Here is a 24,064-nt window from a genome sequence, read left to right as displayed (position 1 = left end):
TAGAAAACATGAGTCTTAATATAGGCTCTTATCTGTAAAAAACAGATTAAAAATAATACCTGTTTTGTTCATCTCAGAGATGAAAACATAAAATGAAATTAAGTATATGAAAGCATTTTAAGTTTTTAAACGTTTATTCATTAAAAAAAATTTTTTTTAATGTTTGTTTATTTTTGATAGAGAGAGAGAGAGACACACACAGCATGAGTGGGGGAGGGGCAGAGAGAGAGGAAGCAGGCTCCAGGCTCCGAGCTGTCAGCACAGAGCCCGACGCAGGGCTCGAACTCAAAAACTGCGAGTTCATGACCCAAGCCAAAGTCAGACCCTCAACCGACTGAGCCACCCAGGGGCTCCTTAAACATTTATTCATTTTTTTGAGAGAGAGCGCAAGCGCGAGTTGGGAAGGAGCAGAGAGAGACAAACACAATCAGAAGCAGGCTCCAAGCTCTGGGCTGTCAGCATAGAGCCCAATGTGGGGCTCGAACTCATGAACCATGAGATCATGACCTGAGCTGAAGTCAGCCACTTAACTGACTGAACCACCCAGGCGCCTCTGAAAGCATTTTTATATTAAGTGATAAACTAATATATTAGAGTATGTATTATCTTTACTATCATTACTTAAAGATTATACAAGTAACTATAAAACTAAAATTGTTCAGAGTGCTATGAAGGAGAGGGACACAATGCTATATGACGACAGGAGGCACTGTTCTGGTTAGGGGATGTCTTGGAAGGCTTTCCTAAGAAGCAACAACTGAGTTGAGGATTAAAAAAAAGAATGGGAGTTAAGAAGGCAGAGGTAGGAGAAAGAGTACTTCAGGCAGAGAGGATGGCATATGCAAAAGCCCTATGACAAGGGAAAGCATGGCATATCATAGAAATTGAAAGGTCAGTGTGGCTGATGCTTAGCATCTAAGAGAGAGTACACAAAATGAGATTAGTGGAGAAAGGTCAGGCTACATTTGTAGGAGAATGGTTCCACCATGGTACCCTGGAAATTCCAGGTCTCCACATAGGCCACATAGGTAAGACTCAATCATTTTCAGAATGCCTTCTGATCCTCTTTGGGATATTTCTAGATAGGCAGTCTTGTAAGGAGGTGTTAAAAACCACTTCTCATCTGTCTCCTCAGCTTGCAAGAGGCTCCATATCTTGCATGAGACTGCCATGAAGCAGTTTCCCATCCACCTCTGGTTCCACTAAGGCACTGGACTTTCAACCTTGCGTCTTGCAAGGTACAGGTGCAGCCTATGGTTGATGTCTCAAAAACAAAACAAACCACCATTTCTGTCATCTGGTCCCTCCAGTTCAGTGTTATCCTGTGGGGTTAGGAATGTAAGCAGTTGAGAACATTATGATCTTGTTTTGCTGTCTATGTAAATAATACACTACCTAGATCCATTTAGGTTTCTTATGTCCTTACCAGGCAATTCTATGGAGGTGGGGCGAGATTACCTAGCGGCTGCCACCCTACTGCTGCTTAGGAACTGACCGAACACGTCCCAGTATGGAACCTTGTAGGGATGTTAATGATTTGGATCTTTTATTCTAAGACCTATGGGGAGTTACTACAAAGCTTCAACCAAGGAACGAACATAACTGAATCTGCATTTTGAAAAAATGCTACCATAGGAGTCTAGGCAAAAAGAAAAAAAAATGATGGTAACTAAGTCTAGAGTGGTGGCAGTAGTAGAGTCAGAGAATGGACTGATTTAAGAGCTATACAGAAAGTAAAAATATTTTTAATACAGAACCAAGTGAAGTGCTTTTCTTTCTTGAGCAGCACATTGTTTTCTCTCAAGTGTTACTGCCTTTCTTTTAGTCTAGCAATAGCTAAAGTGTTTTTTTTTTTTAAGTGTATTTGATATTTTAAAGACAAAGACAAATACATGGAAACACCAGCCATTTATTCTCCCCCTCATAGATACCTCCTTCCTTGAGCCTTATATCTTCCTCCTAATGCAATCTAGGCCTGCCCTATAGTTGTCATCCAGGAACTTCCTTTCATTTAGCTTCTTGACTGAATCCAATATTCTTGGATTCTTTGACTTTTTTTTAAGTTTATTTTGAGAGAGAGAGAGAGAGAGCGCACAAAAGCAGGTGAGGGGCAGAGAGAAGGAGAGAGAGGATCTCAAGCAAGGTCCACGCCATCAGTGCAGAGCCCGATGCAGGGCTCAAACCCAGAAGACATGAGATCATGACCTGAGCTGAGATCAAGAGTTGGACGCTTAACTGACTGAGCTACCCAGGCACCCCTCTTTGACTTTTTCTTTCTTGGTTAACTGCTTGGTTAACTGCTTGTGCTCATCCTCAAGCAACTGCTTTGGAAAAGATGTTTATGAGTTAAACATTCCAAATACTTGAATGTGTTAAGATTACTTTCACACTTACTAGTTTGGCTGGGTATAGAACACAGGGTTGAAAATCATTTCCCCCTGGATTTTTAAGTCTATTAAATTTTCTACCATCCAGTGCTGCTGATAAAGATTAATAAAATTTCAATTTTTGTTCCCTGGAAGTATTTATGATTTATCCATGATGTTCTAAAATGTTGCAATTATTCCCCCTTCGTATTCTTTCATTTATCCTAACTAGCACTGAGTAAGCCTTTTTGATCTGCAGATTTACATCTCCAAGTGTAGGAAATTTTCATAAATTACTTCTGATTTGTTTGTTCTTTCTGGGACAGTTATTAGTCAGCTATCAGATTCTTATATTTCCCTTTATCTCCTACACTTTCTGTCTCATCTTTTTGCTTTCATTTAGATCATACTGACTTTATCTTCGGTTCTCCAGCTTTTTTTTTTTTTCCCATAGTTTTTACTTCCCTGTGTTCACTGTTGTTTTCTAATTGTTCTTCCTCCCTCCCCATGGCATCCTATTCTGTATCATGTTTGCAATAAAATCTTTAATTTCTCTGATGTTACTAATTTGTTCATATGATGTTTTATTACATTCCTGAATTATCCTGTTGTTCTTTTATCCATTTTTGGTTTACTTATTTTGGGCTTTCTTTCATATACTCCAGATTTTCCTCAAATGTCTCATCTTTGATTATCTGTCTATAAGGCAGTCCTATTATATCTCCATTTCACAGATGAGAAAAGTAGCTCATACATAGATTAAGTAATATGTTCAAGACTATCCAGATAATAAATATGAAATCTGAGATTCTAACTAAGGTAGTTTAATTCCAGAGCCTTATCTCTGAACCAATCTGCCTCCCTAGTTATACTAGCTACCTTAGTTCTTCCCCAAATAATGCATTTAATTTATTTAGTAAAGAAATAGAAGGAGGGGCACCTGGGTGGCTTAGTCAGTTGAGCGTCCGACTTCAGCTCAGGTCATGATCTCACAGTTCATGAGTTCAAGCCCTGCGTCGGGGCTCTGTGCTGACAGCTCAGAGCCTGGAGCCTGCTTCTGATTGTGTCTCCCTCTCTCTTCCCCTCCCCTGCTCACGCTTAGTCTCTCTCTCTCAAAGATGAATAAATGTTAAAAAAAATTTTTTTTTAGGAATAGAAGGAGCTGGAGATGGGAAAAGTAAGAGGAAGTGCCTTATAGCTTGTTGTTTTGCAATAAGGGATAAGGAATTGCTTTCGTCTCTTAATCCAAGGACTCCTAATAGGTGTATTTCTAAATGTCACCACAAGATGGTGCACAATGACTACACATATTTACTCCCAGTGGTTAAAAACCACCATTTAGGAGCTGAATTTTAGAGATTCTGGAGAATCCCAAAAAATTCAAGGCAGAGTTGGCAAATCTTGTCAGGAATAAGGACTGTATACAAATTTCTTTATAGAATATTAGCACATGGATGTTAATTATCTAAGGGAGAAAAACTTTATTTCTGTTAGAAATGGTACTTAGAAACTGTAAGTGCTCCCCCATCCCCACCCACCTCCCATATCCTGAAAATTGTCTGAATTTGTCTTGTTAGCAAATATAAACTTAAGCTTACAGAGATTGATAATTGGAAAAATTAATTAGGCTCTCAAAGAAAACTGACCTATGCTGTACTCAGGTATAATTTAAAGAGACCATGGGGTGCCTGGGTGGCTCAGTCGGTTAAGCGGCCGACTTCGGCTCAGGTCATGATCTCGCGGTTTGTGAGTTCGAACCCTGTGTTGGGCTCAGTGCTGACAGCTCAGAGCCTGGAGCCTGTTTCAGAACCTGTGTCTCCCTCTCTCTGACCCTCCCCCGTTCATGCTCTGTCTCTCTCTGTCTCAAAAATAAATGAACGGTAAAAAAAAAAAAAAAAAAAAAATTAAAGAGACCCATAACTCCATCACTATAATAATCTGAAATACATACATTTTCACAGATTTGTCACATATGAATTTACATGTTTTTAAACCTCTAATTCTAAGTATTTAAAGTAAAATAAATTTATTTAAAACATAAATTTATTAATGTCAACTAGAACAGTATTTAAGGAAAATATTTAAAATGACTTTAAGACAGGGCGCCTGGGTGGCTGTCTGTTAAGCATCCAACTTCGGCTCAGGTCATGATCTCACAGTTCATGGGTTTGAGCCCTGCGTCGGGCTCTGTGCTGATAGCTCAGAGCCTGGAGCCTGCTTCCGACTCTGTGTCTCCCTCTCTCTCTGCCCCTTCCATGCTCATGCTCTGTCTCTGTCTCTGAATAATAAATAAAAGTTTAAAAAAAAGTTAAAAAATAAAATAAAATGACTTTAAGAGGATCAATAAGGGTTGGTGGGGCAAGGGTTAGTTGCTTGAAAAAAAAATCTTAAGGAAAACTGATAATAGTAGGCACATAATCCCTGATGCACTTAGCTTCACATCCTAATTATAAATTTAATAAGTGGTCTGTGCCTAAGCTACTGAAGTTAGTATTTCTAAAAGAATATTACTTTGACTTTTGCAGTTTCTGATTTATGCTAATCAGATTTATGCACTTTATGACTTCACTTTTTAAAAAAATTTTTTTTTCAACATTTATTTATTTATTTTTGGGACAGAGAGAGACAGAGCATGAACGGGGGAGCGGAAGAGAGAGAGGGAGACACAGAATCGGAAACAGGCTCCAGGCTCCAAGCCATCAGCCCAGAGCCTGACGCGGGGCTCGAACTCATGGACCGCGAGATTGTGACCTGGCTGAAGTCGGACGCTTAACCGACTGCGCCACCCAGGCGCCCCAATGACTTCACTTTTTAAATGAGAACATCTCCTCTTAATTTTTTGTCAAATCTTATACTATCATCTTGTTATTTATCAGGAAAAGGTTAACACTATGAATTGGAGTCCTTGGTTTTGCAATTTAATGTATACACCAAAAGGTATAAAGAACAACTAAATGCATTTTGACTAGCATTTAAATCTGCATACTTTCACAGTGCTCAGGCATTGGTTTTATCCTTGCATTTTTCAAATATATTAAATTTTCAACTCAGAATGGCATAGTAAATGCAAATGAATTTATTAGTGTCAAATCAATTTTCTTCAAATTAAACAAAGTCCATTCTTCTTATTATGAATCTATTTAAAGAATAAGAAGTTTAAATGCTTAAACCTCATATATTAAGAATTGACCTGGGGCGCCTAGGTGGCTTAGTCGCTTAAGCATCCAACTGTGGACTGTGGTCAGGTCAAGATCTCCTGGTTGTGAGATTGAGCCCTGAGTGGGGTTCTGCTCTGCAATGGGTCTGGAGCCTGCTTGGGGTTCTCTCTCTCTCCCTCTCCCATTACCCCTCTCCCACTCACACACAAGTGCATGCTTGCATGCACACACACACTCTCAAAATAAGCATTAAAAAAAAAAGAATTGACCTGAAAATATTTAAAACTTTTTAAAACCAAAAAGTGTATTTTTCACATTGCTATATCTTAAAAAGAGCAAAATTATTTTTCCTTTAACAAAAGAGTTATCTATTGGACTGTCACTATATATGAGAAACTACTGCTAAAAGAATGCTTTCGGGTTTTTTGCTAAATTGGGTTGGGTGGCGCTTGGCTACTTCAGTGGTGATGCCACTTCATCCTGTCTTTCCTGATACTCTCATATCTGGAGATCTTCAGATTTCTCTAAGTTCTTCCATCTAGATACATAAGCCTGTATCTCCCTCTTTTTTTTCTTCTCTACCCTCAGCTCACCAATATGAGCATGGATCCAGTTCAGCCCCAATGCCTGCCTTGCCCCGAAGCCCCCAATTCTAGGGAGTCTTCTCCAATGCCTGAGATTTATGGGCCTCAAGAAAATTATGCATCCTTGCAAATGTCATCTGCTGAGACCCTCCCTCACCCCCTCCCCCGGAGACTGTCTCTCCTCTTCCTTTCTCCATGGATCTGCTTATTCAGGACAACCCAGGTTCTTCCACCAGTCCCAGAGTAAAAGTGCTACCCACTTCTGCAGAGATCATGGTGAAGAAGGAAGATCCAGGTCAGGGCAAGAAACAGAAGATAAGAACCATCTTCTCTCAGACCCAGCTTTATGTACTCAATGATAGATTTCAGAGGCAGAAATATCTCAATCTCCAGCAGATGCAAGAACTTTCCAACATTGTGAACCTCAGCTATAAGCAGGTTAAGATCTGGTTCCAGAACCAGAAAATGAAATGTAAGAGGTGGCAGAAAAGCAACTGTCCAGATAATAACAGTGTGATTCAGAACAGCTCTGCAACTCCAGAATACCCAGGCTTCTATTCCTATCACCAGGGATACCTGATGAACACTTCCGGAAACCTTCCAATATGGAGCAACCAGACCTGGAACGGCCAGTCGTGGAGCAACCATTCCTGAAACAGTCAGGCATGGTGCCCCCAAGCCTGGAACGACCAGGCCTGGAACAACCAGCTGCATGACTGTGGAGAGGAATCCTTGCAGCCCCAGATCCAGTTCTAGCAAAATTCTGTCAGCAATTTGTAGTCCATCTTAGAAACTGCTCAGGAAAGCCATAGTGTAATACAGCAAACCACTAAGTATTTTAATGTTCAGCAAATAATAGATTTATTCCCAAATACCTCTGAACCTACAGCCTGAAGATGCGAGAGGATGAGTATATTAGCCAATCTCCATTTGGGTGGTGGCTATATTACTTCTCCTAGGATTTGTCTGTTAGGGTCCAGTATCTCTGCCTTGATATTGTTTTTCGTTATGCTTATTCTGTCAATCAAGGGAGTACAGTTGGAGTCTAATCAAAGAGGATTCCATAGCTTTGGCTGCTATGGACAACATGCTAAAAGATGTTTCTGGCTATAGATAACTAGATATAATACTAATTTGGATATCTTTAGGCTCCAGAATTTAACCTCAAGAATAGAAAGTAAAAATACAGAGACATGTGATGAAGGATTATTTGTATTTTCTGAGATTGTGAGGCTTGTTAACAACCTCAGTTGTTAATGGTGGAGAGTTAAGTTATAATGTGTGTCACTGATTTTCTCTGCCCCAACTCCCAACCTGTTCATTATAACCAGTATTTGTAGAAAGCTGTTTTATATTTTAATGTATCATGATAATAGGGCCAGTTTGGCTGGTGGTTTATAGGTTTAAGTACAAATAAATACCCACTTTATCTTAAAAAAAAAAAAGGAAAAGAATGCTTTCAAAGACTTACAGGAAGCATGAAAATAATTTTTAACTATATTATGTAAATTAAGGTGCATACTTCTATTTTTATATGCAGTAGAACCTTGGACTGTAACTTATTCTGCGAGTGTTCCACAAGACGAGCAAAGATTTCTAATAAATTTTAACTTGATAAATGAGCAATGTCTTGCAATACAAGTAGTACGTGACACTGAATGTTGCATGATCACAACTGAGCCAATGGTTCTCTCTTTCTCTCTCTGCGGGATTGTGGGTGATCATCTCCCATGCTCAGATGCTCAGTTTGGCAGGAATCAGTGATTTTTCAGAATGTTGGAAGATGCCCATACAGGCACCAGTGTATTTTTTTGTCAAAGCACCTATGGACAGTCCTTTGCTTTTCCATAAAAGAATAAGCCTAGGAATGCTTTGCTTCATTCTAGGTCAGGCTGCCTGCAAACATAGACCCTTTCATCTGCTGCCTTAATGCTAATTACATTAAGTACACTATATGACAAGAGTTTGTTAATACTGTATTGTAGTCAACATCTGTGTGAGCGTATACAATGGCCCCCAAGCAGATAAAGGTTGAAAAGAAAGGCAGTGAGAAGGAGATGATTACAGTTGAAGGAAATCGAGAAGTACAAATGAGGTATGCAAGTGGCCGAAATTCCAAGATTTTATAAGAGGGTCTACATGTGCATCTCATCTGCAAACAGGGAGGAGAAAAAGGCAGAGAATCCCTCACTTAAAATGAGACTACAGAGATGTGTAAAATGTGGTAAGCAGTACAAAATTTTACAAAAAAGCACCCCCTAAGGTTGTATCAGTGCGAGCAATGAATCTGTTTAATGACAACACAATGTCACATTTCCTCCTCAGAAGGAGGCAAAAGTAAGTGTCATTGGATAGGTTCCTTGTTAAAATTGCAGGAAAAGAAAAAGATTCCATTGAGCCAACAGACAGCAATGATTTCATTAGTGACAGTGAAAGTCATCCTACACAAAAACCTTCCTCTCTCGTCTCCCTCACACCAGCCATGAAGGTTTTCAGAGGTTAAGTGCAGGTTGTTTATTTTTCTTTATATTTTGTATTTTCTTTATTATTTTGTGTTATAGCATTGTAATCATTTTTATATGACTATTTTTGGGTGGTGGAATGAATCATCTGAGTTTCCATTATTTCTTATGGGGAAATTTGCTTTGATATACAAGTGCTTGGGATTACAAGCATGTTTCCAGAAAGAATTATGTGCACAAATCAAGGGTTTACTATAATTGGAATGTTCATAAGATTTGGGATGGTTATGTGTATGTGTATGTGAAGGGTGCATGTGTAAGTAAGTGTGTGTAATAAAACATTATTTGTATGATAGGAAGCATCTTTTATCTGTTTTCCACAGGATTGTTCTAAACATGTGGGGAACTTTTGCCCTCATAAAAGGCTCATGCTTGGGGCACCTGGGTGGCTCAGTCGGTTAAGCATCCGACTTCAGGTCAGGTCATGATCTCACAGTTTGTGAGTCTGAGCCCCAAGTTGGGCTCTATGTTGACAGCTCAGGGCCTGGAGCCTGCTTTGGATTGTGTCTCCTTCTCTCTCTGCTCCTCCCCTGCTCACACTCTGTCTCTCTCTCTCAAAAATAAATAAATTTTTTTTTTTAAAGGCTCAAGCTAGCAGGAAGTATAGTAAACATTCCAACTTCTCACTACATTGTAAGTAACAAACAATTCAAGCTATTTTAAAGAAAAACAGCTGGTGAGTGGGGGAAACGTGTTACATGAACATAGATATGTCACAGAATCCAAAGCAGCAATTCAGCTAGGCATCAGAAGGGACTGAAACCAAGAAAGTGAAAGTCATCAGAAACCCAGCTCTGGCATTTTTACCTTTGCACCTATCTGTATCTCTACTTTAGTCTTCTCTTCCATAGTCCAGCTGTCTGTGATCCTGCATGTGGTAAAGGATGGCCAACTGACAGCTCTGACTTTATACTATCTTTGTGCAGCTCTAATTCTACATTGTCTTTCTTAAACTGATTTCTGATGCTATAAATGGTATTTTTAAAATTATGATTTCTGTCTCTTTTTTGTTTGCTGGTATGTGGTAATTATTTTTCAAATTTTTTAGTTGAAATATAATTCATACTATAAATCCACCCTTTTAAGGTGTATAATTCAGTAGGTTTTTAGTATATTCCCAAAGTTGTATACCATTATCAGTATCTAAGTCCAGAACATTATCACTTTAAAAAAAAAAAAATCACATACCTATTAGTGGTTACTCCTTATTTCTTCCTACCCCACCCTCTGCAACTACTAATCTGCTTCCTATCTTTATAGATTTATTTATTCTAGACTTTTCATATAAATGGAATCTAACACTATCTGATATTTTTTGAATGGCTTCTCTCATTGGCATAGCGTTTTAGCATTCATCCCTGCATCAGTAATTTATTCTTTTTTATGGCTGAATATCCCCTTATATAGTTCTAATACAGTTTACTTATCCATTCATCAGTTGATGAACATTCAGTTGTTTCTACTTTTTGGCTATTATGAATAATGTTGATATAACATTCATGTACTAGTTTTTGTATGTTCTCAATTCTTTTGGAATTATAAACCCAGAAAAGGAATTGCTGGGTCACATGGTAATTCTATGTTTAACTTCTGGAGGAACTGGCAAACTGTCTTCCAAAGCAGCTGGACAAGTTTACATTCCCACTCACAGTGTTATGAGGGTTTCAATATCTCTACATCCTCATCAACACTTATTTTTGTCTAACTTTTTTTTTTAATTGTCCACCTTTTTGACTAAAGTAGGTGGGAAGTAGTATCACATTGTGGTTGCGATTTGCATTTCCATATTGACTAATGATGTTGAGCAATTTTTCATGTGTGTGTTGGCCATTTGTAGCTCTTCCTTGCACAAATACCTATTCACATCTTTTGACCTGTTTGAATTTCGTTATTTGCTTTTTTATTGTTGAGTTATAAGACTTCTGATTATACTAGTCTATACATAATTTGCAATCAGATATAATTTGCAAATATTTTTCTCCCATTCTTTAGATTGTCTTTCCACTTTTTTGATAGTATTATTTGAAGCAAAAATGTTTTTAATCTTGATAAAGTCCAATTCATCTTTTTAGCGGCTTGAGCTTCATGTATCATATCTAAGAAACCACTGCCTAATCCAAGGTCATGAAGATACAAACCTATGTTTTATTCTACTTTCAGGTCTTTCACCCATTTTGAGTTAATTTTTATATATGGTATGAAGTATTTATGGTATGAAGTAATACTGTAAATGATATAAAGTAATTACGGTATAATTAATGCAACTGAATGTCAAGTTGCCTAGCCCTATTTGTTGAAAGCCTATTCTTTCCCCCTTGAATGGTTTGACATCTTTGTCCAAAATCAGTTGACCACCGATGTATGGGTTTATTTCTGTACTCTTAATTATATTTCATTAATCTGTGTCCATTATTATGCCAGTCCCACATTGTCTTGATTACCATAGCTTTGTAATAAGTTTTGAAATCAGGAATTATGTGGGCTCTGTGCTGACAGTGTGGAGCCTGCTTGCGATTCTCTCTCTTCCTCTTTCTCTGCCCCTCTGCTGCTTTTGCTCCCTCGCTTTCTCTCTCAAAATAAACTTTAAAAAACAAAGAATGTGTGTGGGTGGCTTAGTCTGTTAAGCATCTGACTCTCGATTTCAGCTCATTATGATCTCATGGTTCATGGGTTCAAGCCCATGTTGGGCTCTGTCCCGACAGTGTGGAGCCTGCTTGGGATTCTCTCTCTCCCTCTCTCTCTGCCCATTCTGTGGTTGTGCTCTCTTGCTTTCTCTCTCAAAACATATAAATAAACTTTGAAACCAGGAATTATGAGTCCTCTTTTTTTTTTTCAAGACTGATTGGCTAATTTGGACCCTTACATTCCCATATGAATTTTAAAACCAGCTTATGAATTTCTTCCAAAAGCACAGCTGGGATTTTGACAGAGATGGCAATGAATCTGTGAATTGGAAAATGTTGCCATCTTAACAATATTAAGACTTCCAATCCATGAACATGGGATATCTTTCCATATATTTAGGTCTTTTTTAACTTCTCTCAATGGTGTTTTGTAGTTTCTGCTCATATCTTACACTAATTTTATTAAATGTATTCTTAAATAATTCTTTTTAATGCTATTGCACAGGTTTGTTTAATATTGACTCTGTATCCAGTGTATTTCTAAACTTCCATGTTAATTCTAACAGTGTGTCTCTAGTCTTTTGGATTTTCTAGATACATAATCATGTTGCTTTCAAGTAATGACAGCTTATTTATTTCTTCCCAATCCTTGCCATTTTTATTTTTTTTATTATATAACTGTACTGAGCAGAACTTCTAGCACAACGTTAAATGGAAATTGTAATAGAGAACACTCTTGTATCATTCTCCATCTAAATAGGAAACATTTTAAACTATTTCACTACTGTGTATGACATTTGTTACATGTGTATATTTTTTAATAAAAATGAGCACTGAATTTTTGTCAAACTTTTCTGATCTCTGTCAAGAAGACCACATGGTTGGTTGGGGGTTTTTTGTTTTGTTCTGTTTTGTTTTTTGCCAGTTAATGTAGTGAAATACACTGATCCATCTTTGAATGCTAAGATACTCTTGCATACATGGAATAAGCCATACTTAATAGTGTTATATTATGCTTTTAAAATATATGGTTGGATTCAACTTGCTAATATTTTGTTAAGAACTTTTGGATGTACATCCATGAGAAAGATTGGTGAATAATTTCCCCTTTTTTTTTTAATGTCCTTGTCAGGTTTTGAAATAAAGATCATGTTGGACTTGCTTTAAAAAATTAAAACATTAGAAAATATTCTTTCTTTTCTATTCTCTGAATAAGTTTGGGTAAGTTTGATATTTTTTCCTAAATGTTTGCAGAAATTTACCAGTGAAATCATCTGACGCTTAGAATTTCTTTGTCAAAAGATTTTCAATTGCTTAAATTTCATTACAAGTATCAGACTACTCAAATTTTCTATTTTTTCTGTGAGGGGTAAGTTTTGCTTCACAAGGATTTATTCATTTTTACCCAAATTATGTCAGACTTATTGGTATAAATTTATTCATAATATCTTTAACTTTTTGATGTCTGTAATGGTATCCCCCTTTTCATTCCTAATATTGTTAATTTATATTTATTTCTTTATCAGTCTTGATAAGGGCTTCTTAAATTTATTCTTTTCAAAGAACCAAATCTTAGCTTTGTTGATTTTTCTGCTGCACATTTGCATTCTATATTTCATTCACTTCTGCTTTTTCTTTTAATAATTTTTTTAACGTTTATTCAGTTTTGAGAGACAGAGTATGAGCAGCAGAGGAGTAGAGACAGAGGGAGACACAGAATCTGAAGCAGGCTCTAGGCTCTGAGTTGTCAGCACAGAGCCCAGTGTGTGGGGCTGGAACCCATGAACTGTGAGATCATGACCGGAGCCGAAGTCAGAAACCTAACCGACTAAACCACCCAGGTGCCCCTCTCTGCAGTTACTATTTATCATAGCTACCAATACTATTCAGAAAGCATAGTTGTTTAGGTTACTTTGGTAGGAGCCATTGCTCTCACGTTCCCAGTACCTATTAATTGCTCCCCTTACTGTGCCAAAGCAGTGAACTGGATGCCTCAAGTTAACAACATTCAGTTTTTGCTTTATAGATTTAACTATAGAACCATGTAAATGCTTTACATTACTATAAAAGAAAATTCCTAAAAGTTATTCTAAAAACATAAAATAAAATATAATATAAAATAAAACAAGGGCACCTCAGTGGCTCAGTTGGTTAAGCACCCAACTTTGGCTCAGGTCATGATCTCACAGTTCCCGGGTTCAAGCCCCACATCAGGCTCACTGCCGTCAGCACAGAGCCTGCTTTGGATCCTGTGTCCCCCTCTCTCTGCCCCTAACCTGCTTGAGCACACTTTCTCACTCTCTCAAAAAAATTAACATTAAAAAAATTTTTTTAATAAATAAAATCAAAAGAAAATTATCCAGTTAGTGCCACAGCCACATACAGATCTATTCCAAGTAACTTAAAACACAGTAATTTGATTATACATGCCTAGTGAGTTATATTCTAAGAACAAAAATATCTCCACAAAAATCTTAAGCTATTTTTAACAATTATATTAAGAATCGTAGTTTGGTTTGTTATTCTGAGACTATTTGTTGTGTGTATAATGTGGAATAAAGAAAATGAGTGACATTCCATCATTTCTGGAGTCACTGAGAAGCAAATTTCTCAGCATGGCAAGAAGGATATACTAATAATTGCATTTAAGGATAAACCCTATAGCCCTGAATTTGACTTAGACATTTAAGCATGGGTTACTTATGTATTTTATCTCTAAACACAAACAAAAATCACATATTTCCTAATTCTGTGCATGAAAAAAAAAAGCCAAGAGATAAAGATCACATAATAGCAATGAGCTCCTCTAGCCCACAGACTGTGATCTTGGAAACGTATTTATCACTAAAAGAAACCAAGGATCCTTGGAGAAAAGGCTTATTACAGATTTGGGGCTAGAAATATACATGATAAGCCTGGAATATCATAGCATCCCATACATTAAGGAAGCTCTCAAAAGTACTAGGGACAGACCAAAAGGATTCAGGAGCCAATCTGGTATATCTAGATAGTATTAAGATGATAAAGCTGCACTTATGAGATAGTTGTTCTTAAATCCTTACCATTTACAAATATATACTAAGACATTTACAGAGGATACGATAGGATACCTGGATTTTCTTCAAACTATAGAAGGGGAAAACTAAAGAGAGGTATAGACAGTATAAGCCATGAGTTGATCATTGTTTAAGGTGGGTGATGAGCATATAAAGGTTCATTATACGTGTGTGTTTACTTTTGTGCATAGTTGAAATGTCCCATAATAAAAATTTTTAAGTTTACTGTCATCTGGTTTACCTCATCAAATCTACAGTTTTGTAAATCACTTGCTCTCCCCCAACAATGGCTGTAACAATATAGTGGGTATAAAAAAGAGGCACTGTATATCAAAAAACTAGCCAAATAATTTGTGCTACAAATATCACTCCAATATGACAAATATTAATTATAAGAAAGAATTCCTGCTATATATTATTAACTCAATTATTATGAAGCTTAAACATATAATTCCAGAGTATCCATATCTAAATGGAACAGAACTGTAACACTGATACTCCTCCCTAGCCATAACTTTGCTTTAAGGCAAAACAAGAATAAATATAACTATTTACCTTTATTGGATCCTGTTATAGTAGATCTATTTGAATGTTTAGAATGGGAAATCTCTGTTTCTGATTTTTTTTGCATAATTATTTGATTTCCAAACCTCTTAGGTCCTAAGTAAAAGACTGTAAATTTCTGCTGTATGTCAAGTCCAACTGGAAAAAGGAAAAAAGTATACAAGTGCTAATTTAAGTTGTATAAATCTAGCCATGAGACCATCTATTTGTTGTTATTTGTTGGTGAGTTGGTTTCAAGTTTGTATTTAAATTCTAGTTAGGTAACATACAGTGTAATATTAGTTTCAGGTGTAGAATTTACACACTTACATATGACCCACAGTGCTCATCAGAACAAGTGCCCTCCTTAATACTCATCACCCATTTCTATACCTTTTGAAATGAAAGAGCCAACAAGTCCAGGAAGTAAAAATGTTTAAAAAAAGGCATTAAAAATATAATGAAATTTATACATCTATCATCATAAAAATAAAAATCAAAGTTCCTACAAGTTTAAAATTTATCTTGGAAATTAAAATACCTATAAATGAACAAATAAAATTTTAATTTTGTTATCTTAGTCCATGCTACCTTTTATATCTCTAAATACATGAAACTTCCCTTAAAATTATTCATAGTATTTAAATGCATTATTTTTACACAATATCATTTAAATTGTTTTTCTGTTTCAGCATGAAAGAAATAACTTTTAAATGCTATCACATGCTTTACATTCATGTGTTCACTACTTCGATGAACCTACCATATTCAGAACTAATTAGATTTATGCTAAGATCTTCAGATTTAAAAGCTCTCCTCACATCAATCTTTTTAGTCCAATTTCCAGCTCTTAGCAAAACAGAATCCCTGAAAAAGAATAAGTTATCATTTAAATAGTGATCCAAATACTAAATGAAATAATATTATTGACCCTTAGATAAGTCCTATCTCATAGTAAACTAAAGTCAATACTGAAAATCACTTGCTACAAATTCTGAGGGGAGAAATGGGGTGTCAATGGAGATACCACAACCATTGACCAAACAGCTGATTCCAAACTGCATTGCCTCATTTCAGGCCCACCTGAACACATAGTTGCTGTCAACCACACAAGAGCTTGCCCCTAAATCACTACCACTTTTAAATGGCTATACACAGGTTACACAAATTTGTGAGAACTTTAGTATCTTTAAAATTAATATAAAATAGCTCATATCCAGTAACATCACAAACCAGCAACCAATATTGTGACTGAACTTATTTTAGCCTTAAGTAGTCAAGACTATAATCAGATTTAATTTTCACAGAGAACAAAGATTTGTATAATGACATATTCTCTACAAATGTGCCATGGCTAGTTGCAGGAGAGTAGTTAACAGTGAAAGGGATATCCTATCAGACACTGTAATTCCTATAGGAATCTTGCATAGAACATTTCAGGATGGTATCCTCCAGTACTATGGCAACAATGAGGAGTTTCCCATTTCAGAGTCAATGCCATTCCTGAACTTATAAGTAAATCAGTATAATTAGGAACATAGCCTCTGGACTCAGAATGCTTAGGCTCAAATCTAGACTTTGCTATAAACTATCTATATGCCCTTGGACAAATTAATTAAACTCTCTTAGTCTCAATTTCCTTCTCTATTAAATGTAGATAATGATAGCACCTATCTACACAAAGATTAAATAATTCAATACCTGAACCTACTAAGTGCTCAAAAACTATTAGCTATAGCTATAACTGATATCCTTAGAGTTTGCTTATGACATCCTGGGAGAAAATAACAGTATTAGAAAAAAGGCTGATGTAAGAATTACAGAATGGCATGCTAGACAACTAGCATGAAGGTACCTCCTTTACATATTTGATCTGGTTGCCTGGATCCTACAGTGGAGCTACAGTAGGTTGTTACATTTTAATTTGGAAACAGAAGATGTATCTTAAAGGAGTAGGAGAAAGATAATCAGAGTAGTAAAGTCGCGAATGGAGAAAAGCAACAAAGTAAGAAAGTTCAGCAACAATGGACTACAGCCACCCCTAATGGTCATTTATTCGCTTGTTTCAAACCACGGTGATAGGTTTCACACTTTATTCATTTGAGTACTAACAACAAACCCAGAGTTAATAACTTCTTTAAAGGACAAGTGGAGAAACAACCCTACTACAGTGTAAGGAAAATGTAATTTAATTGATCTGCCAGTGATTTTATTACTCCTTCTCAGAATTTTTCCTTTAATAGTATACACTTAAAAATAAAATCAAATAGAAATTATACACTTACATAATTTTGTGCTTGAAAACCAGTTGATTATCTGCATCACCTATGATTAAGGTAACATAGTGAGAATCTGGCGCTGTTCTTTTAGTTTGTAGCTGTTTAAAGTTTCTTAATATAATGGTCACTAATATTTCTGCCATGGTATCATTATATCTTGCAATCTTAAAAAAAAAAAAAAGATAGGAATAAAAAGTGTTAAAAATAACCTTACTGCTCATATTCAGTTCCAAGTCAGCTAGAGGTAGATTTATTCCTGTAAAGACAATGAAAATACCTAAAAAACAACAAAAACAAACAAACAAAACCAAAATATTTACCTGTTCCACTTCAAGTTCGTATTTTGGTAGATACATCACTGTTTCTTTTATTTGCGTTCCAAAAGGAGGGTGTCTATTTAAAATCTAAAAACAGTTATATCATTATATTCTTACCACAACACCAGAAGTTCTTTTAGTAAAATAGTCAATAGTTTTAATAATGCTTATTATCCAAAACTTTAAATAACTTATGACCACAAGAAAGTATTTTTTAGAAGAAATAAAGATATAAAAGGTTAGAAGAAATAAAGATATAAAAGGTAGGCTTTATGGGAATGAAAGCTGGTGCAGCCACTCTGGAAAACAGTATGCCGGTTCCTCAAAAAACTAAAAATAGAACTACCCTACGACCCAGTAACTGCACTACTAGGTATTTATCCAAGGGATACAGGTGTGCTGTTTCAAAGGGACACATGCACCCCAATGTTTACAGCAGCACTATCAACAATAGCCAAAGTATGGAAAGAACCCAAATGTCCATCGATGGATGAATGAATAAAGATGTAGTATATATATACAATGGAGTATTACTTGGCAATCAAAAAGAATGAAATCTTGCCATTTGCAACTAGGTGGATGGAACTGGAGGGTATTATGCTAAGTGAAATTAGTCAGAGAAAGACAAATATCATATGCCTTCACTCATATGAGGACTTCAAGAGACAAAACAGATGAACATAAGAGAAGGGAAACAAAAATAATATAAAACAGGGAGGGGGACAAAACATAAGAGACTCATAAATATGGAGAACAAACAGAGAGTTACTGGAGGGGGTGTGGGGGGGAATGGGCTAATGGGTAAGAGGCACTAAGGAATCTACTCCTGAAATCATTGTTGCACTATATGCTAACTAATTTGGATGTAAATTTAAAAAAATAATATAACATAAAATTAAATAAAAGGTAGGCTTTAAAATTTAGATAAAATTCACATAACATTAGTAATAAGTGAATATTAAATACCAGTTCAAGCTCCCTTGCATCTGTTTCTTCTATTTTTTTAAAGGAGGTCAAACCTGCATTTACCATTGCATTTGACAATGTTATACCTGTGGAAAATTAATCAAATAGCAGTTTTTAAACAATCCATTTTAAACTAAATCTATACTTAAGTTTTCAACAATAGTAAAAAAAAAATATTTTAAAAGATCTAGAATAAGAACTAATTTTTAAAGTTTTTTTTTTTAAGTTTTCAGTTGGATTAATTGGGCTGTGACATTTATTCAATTGTTCATATTTATTTTTTCAAACTAAAATAAAACGTCTTCATTTTATAGAAAAGGAACTCTAGTCCACATGATGACTCAACCCTTATTTTTATCATATGTCATTCACAGAGCAAGTACCAAGAGATTCCTATTGTTATACTCATGTTTGAAAAAAACATGATTCATGGATGGGAATATTGCTTCATAAAGCTATCGTTCTCTGAGCATTTTTTTTAATGTTTATTTTTGAGAGAGAGAGGGAGAGAGAGAGGGAGAGAGAGAATGAGGAAGGAGCAGAGGGAGATAGAGGATCCAAAGTGGGCTCTGTGCTGACAGCAGAGTCCGATGTGGGGTTCTAACTCACCAACTGTGAGATTATGACCTGAGCCGAAGTTGGGATGCTTAACCGACTGAGCCACCCAGCTGCCCCATCTGAACATTTGTATCTTAGAAAGAGTTCTCTGTTTCTGTACTGAAATCAGATAACTTTATTCTTCTGTCTAAAATTTCATTACATTTAGAATAAAGTGAAAATTTCCTACCATGGCCAAAATCCCTTACCTATCTGACTTGACCACAGTCTACCTATCCCTCTAATTAATTTCCTACCATTCTCTTGCTGACTAACTCTCTAGTCACATTGGTTTTAATTTTGTTCTTCAAGTACATCAAGTTCATTTCCATATTTGTATCTTCCCTGTTTCTTTATGCTTTAAGAAACTGGAATTTAAAATTCTTACACTCATAAATGAATTTAACCAAACCCCCAAATAGGAGATACTGTCAGAAGTACAAAGTTCCAAAATATTACCATGTTGTCTAAGGCACATACATTACTGGTGGGAATATTACACTATTCTTTTTCCAGATCCTTAACTATCCTTGGGAATTTCTCTTATTCATTCTTAAGATACAACTCCTAGTATTAATAATTCCTTCATGTTCATTTTCCTTTAAAACTTTTCCTGAATTTTAATTTTTTACAAACATTGTTGAAAATCAATATGCATTCATTTTTTCCCCCTGATACTCAATAAGAACTTAGATTTGCTTTTTTGTTTAGATTCCCTCACTTTTCTATTATATGAGTTTTGCTGGGCGATTTTTGCTTCTTTCTCTTCAGCTGTACTAAGTAAGTATGAAAAATACATTAGTGGGGCGCCTGGGTGGCGCAGTCGGTTAAGCGTCCGACTTCAGCCAGGTCACGATCTCACGGTCTGTGAGTTTGAGCCCCGCGTCAGGCTCTGGGCTGATGGCTCGGAGCCTGGAGCCTGTTTCCGATTCTGTGTCTCCCTCTCTCTCTGCCCCTCCCCCGTTCATGCTCTGTCTCTCTCTGTCCCAAAAATAAATAAAAACGTTGAAAGAAAAAAAAAAAATTAAAAAAAAAAAAAAAAAGAAAAATACATTAGTGTTTGACAATTTGGAAGGGAAAGAATGCAAATGATCCCTGATTGACAATATTCTAGAAAGTCAGACAGGCTGGCTTTTTCATTAGTAATTTTATTAGTAATCATTTAATCTATTTTCAAAATTTTTCTATAAGTTGCCATTTCCTAATGTTGTATGGAACCTCCTTCTCAATTTAGAACTCATCTTTGTGAGATGGGTGCAGCATTTGGTTTGCCAGGACCTCCACAGAAAGGTGAACCTTAATGTCAGGAACCTTTCCTCTAATTTGACCTTACTTTCACCAGCCAATCCCTATTTCCCCCCAGTTTCTATTTCCCCCCCAGAGGACTAATTAGTCCTCTGCCATCCCACTGATTTCAAACCTCAAGGAAATAAAAAAGGACTTCCTCACAAAATAGCTGGAGAACTTTGTTCTAAGGAATAATGAGACAATCCCTAATAACCCATTATATAATTTTTAATGTCCCCAAGATGCATGTAAAATTATAAAGCTAACAAAGCTGTCAGTCATGGAATATAACAACTCTCCTTAGAGTTCTAGGTATCTAGGAAAGAGTAAGGGTCACAAAGTCAAAGGCACCAAGCTGGAAAACTCTAGAGGACTTTAGTTATACCCTAATCTTTGTAATTGACATACTCCATAGTTTTTCAGTTCATACCCAAGTTAGATCTCAATAGATAGGAAATAATTAGGCACAATCTTTTGTCTGCAGAGTCTCTATGAAGATAAGTATAAATATTGTGCTGTTACTGAAAAAAAAGAGGAAAAGTTAAGATATAATTAGATGGCATAATTTTTCTGTAATGTATTAGGAATAGCCAGGATTGCTAGCTCTGTAACTTATCAAGATCAAACCAAAATAATCATAAAAGTGGAAGAGAGAGCAACACAGAGTTACCCAATCACTAAAACAAAATTTCACTCTTGGTTTGAGAACAAATTTAAAAATAAGAGCATTCACTTTTATTGGGTTTCCCAATTGATTTCAAATAGAATCCTTCAAGGAGGAAACAAAAATCAGATTTTCAAGAGAAGTACAGTACTTATTTAGGCCTACAAACACATTTTTTCTCAAAGTCTATAAACACCACAGAATAATTTTCCTAACAATAAAAAATAAAATAAACTGCAGACATTGACAAATTGCCTGCCTGTATTTGGTACCTACCAATTTTTTCCAGCTGTTTTGATACATGCAGAGAGTTTTCCCAAAGTTTACATCTAAAACATTTAGCTAAAATCAAACTGTTCAACAGTACAGCAAACTTCTTTTCTTGAACAGCCACAAAATCTGACAACCCTAAAAAAAATTTTCTGATGTTAAATCTAGTATACTAGTTTACTGGAAAAAATACTGAAAAATCCATTAATCCTGTAACATACATCTTGTAATTCGTGAGCCATTTCTGAAAATCTTCGAGGTATCTTGGGTCAAAGCAAAGTCTTGTATGGGAATGCATCCTAGTTGAGCCTGAATAAGGCTGAGGGAAAGAAATTTCATGATTTCCTTTTACAAACTATTATCTCATAGTTTTTGATATCATTTATTGAAGTTATCTCTTCTTAAATATCTCTCTGCCTTAATCTCTGTGACACTAGATGATTCTATACCTCATATCAAGTTATTGCTGACTTTCTCTTTTCAATGTCTAAAAGTCCCCTTCTTTGTCTCTCCCAGAATGCCACTAACATTCAATACACATTTATTACATGTGTTTCTATACTGTTATCTTTATATACATGAATCTCATTCCAGCCAACCTGAAAGCTCCTGATGATGAAAAACTTAGCTTCTTTTCTGTCATTTACCTTGCTTCAGCAGAACACACTCTCAAAAAAATGTTTGTTGATTTAAAAAAATCACAAATTATTGGGGCGCCTGGGTGGCGCAGTCGGTTGAGCGTCCGACTTCAGCCAGGTCACGATCTCGCGGTTCGTGAGTTCGAGCCCCGCGTCGGGCTCTGGGCTGATGGCTCAGAGCCTGGAGCCTGTTTCCGATTCTGTGTCTCCCTCTCTCTCTGCCCCTCCCCCGTTCATGCTCTGTCTCTCTCTGTCCCAAAAATAAATAAAAAATGTTGGAAAAAAAAAAAAATTTAAAAAAAAAAAAAAAATCACAAATTATCTATTTTAACTGAAGTCTAAGAGATTTTGGACATTAATTTCACATCTATATTCTGATATATATTCTTGTTTTATGTAAATATGTTCTTTTTGTATTAAAGAAAACAAATTTAAAGGTTTAAAACTAAAAAAAAACTTTCAGAAATATGAATCACAAACAGTAGTCAGTATTTTAAGACATTTAACAATCATCTTTACCAATTTACTTTCATTTCTCTTGTTTTAATTCTTCCTTCCATTGGAAATCTGTAAATAAAAACACAAGGCAAAACTTTTATTACTACTTATTTTAACTAAATAAAACCTTTTAAAAGTTATTTAAAACATATTTCCATACCTGATAGTTACCCGATGTGGATCTTTGTTCAATGTATTCAATGTTTTCTTTTCATTTATCCTTAACTGCACATCTACAAATTCCTTGCAGCTGGCTATCATTGTGACCTATAAAATTTCACATTTGCTCATTCATTTATGTCCATTCTTTACTTCTTTCCTTTCATACTCTTTCTATGTATTTACTTCTTTTTCTTTTTTTAAATTTTTTAAATGTTTATTTATTTATTTTGAGAGAGAGCAAGCAGGGCCAGGGCAGAGAGAGAGGGAGAGAGAGAGAATTCCAAGCTGACTCCACACTGTCAGCACAGAGCCTGACATAGGGCTCAATCTCACAACTGTGAGATTTATGAACTAAGCCGAAATCAAGAGTCAGACACTTAGCCAACTGAGCTACCCAGGCACCCCAGTATTTACTTATCTTTCATGCTGCCTTGGGACATCACAGCTTTGTCATTTAGCATAACAGAATTAAAGATTTACTTTATATATTTTGCTTTTTAAAGGATTCATTCATTCATTCATTCATTAACAAGTGTTTACAAACACTTGTTATATGCTAGACATTATGTTACACACTGGGACTATGCCAATAAAATTGTAAAGATTAACAAAATAAAATTTAAAATATTCAGTCCCATGCCTACCACATAGTAAGCACTCAATAAATGTAGCTTTCATTTCTACTACTATTATATTATTATTCACCCTTCTGTAGTTTGCAAAACATTATCCTGATTGAGACTAATTTTGTAATGAAAAGAGTACTTTAGATATTAAAAAATTTGTGTTATAGAGCCTAGTGTCAGATGACTGAGCAAAGCACTCTTTGTACTTTGGTTTCTCATATCTGTAACATTAAACTCACATCCCTTCTAATTCTCTTCCACACTTACTGAACTCAAATTAAGATGAGTTAATTTAATATTAGTTTAATATTAAATATTGTGAATTTAATATTATTCTTGATTTCTTCTTAGTTAAGAATAATATTTACATAAAATACAAGCATTCTACTTTTCATCAATTTTGTGCATTTTTTCATATAATAATCTTATCTCAGTAATCAACGTAGATATTTTAAATAAAAATTAATGGTTGGGGCACCTGGGTGGCTCAGTCGGTTAAGCAGCCCGACTCTTGATTTTGGCTCAGCTTGTGATCTCACGGTTTTTGAGTTCGATCCCTATATCTGGCTCTGTGCTGATGGTACAGAGCTTGCTTGGGATTTCTCTCTTTCCCTCTCTGCCCCTTCCCTGCTTGTGCACTCTCTCTCTAAATAAATAAATAAACTTAAAAAAATAATGGTTAAATTTGAGAATAAAAATAAATGTCTTATTGCATATTCATGTCCCCTGTAAAGAGAGAAAGGACCAATACAGTTGTCCGGTATCAACAACAAGACTATGGTACTATTTACTGCTGTAGCTGCAAAGTTGTCCCCCCTGTTGATATCTCAGTATAACCTTGTTTTCACTCCCATTTTCTCCACAATCACTGCTTTTCTCTAGTCTATCATCAATACTATTCTATTTC

The 24,064-nt window shown here is 35.7% G+C and overlaps 1 protein-coding gene and 1 pseudogene across 1 annotated transcript in view; one reads left to right on the top strand and one right to left on the bottom strand.

The window, feature by feature from the left end:
- Positions 1 to 24,064, bottom strand: part of HFM1 (helicase for meiosis 1) — an 85,119-nt gene that overhangs the window by 20,386 nt on the left and 40,669 nt on the right. The window contains exons 21-29 of the mRNA XM_047084925.1: positions 22,530 to 22,636; positions 22,391 to 22,438; positions 21,455 to 21,552; positions 21,240 to 21,371; positions 18,416 to 18,501; positions 17,453 to 17,536; positions 17,139 to 17,296; positions 15,617 to 15,720; positions 14,866 to 15,012 (exon numbers count right to left, since the gene is read on the bottom strand). Coding sequence (XP_046940881.1) covers positions 14,866 to 15,012; positions 15,617 to 15,720; positions 17,139 to 17,296; positions 17,453 to 17,536; positions 18,416 to 18,501; positions 21,240 to 21,371; positions 21,455 to 21,552; positions 22,391 to 22,438; positions 22,530 to 22,636 — 964 coding nt within the window. The remainder of the gene's footprint in view (positions 1 to 14,865; positions 15,013 to 15,616; positions 15,721 to 17,138; positions 17,297 to 17,452; positions 17,537 to 18,415; positions 18,502 to 21,239; positions 21,372 to 21,454; positions 21,553 to 22,390; positions 22,439 to 22,529; positions 22,637 to 24,064) is intronic.
- On the top strand, positions 6,122 to 7,002 carry LOC124515879 (homeobox protein NANOG-like; annotated as a pseudogene).

This window comes from Lynx rufus, unplaced genomic scaffold (assembly GCF_022079265.1).
Source record: "Lynx rufus isolate CCGP_SWC_20201006 ecotype Redwood Valley unplaced genomic scaffold, mLynRuf1.p SCAF_2, whole genome shotgun sequence".
NCBI classification, from domain to species: domain Eukaryota; kingdom Metazoa; phylum Chordata; class Mammalia; order Carnivora; family Felidae; genus Lynx; species Lynx rufus.
Note: the sequence above shows the minus strand (reverse complement) of the source record. Positions and strands in the feature narration are given on the sequence as shown.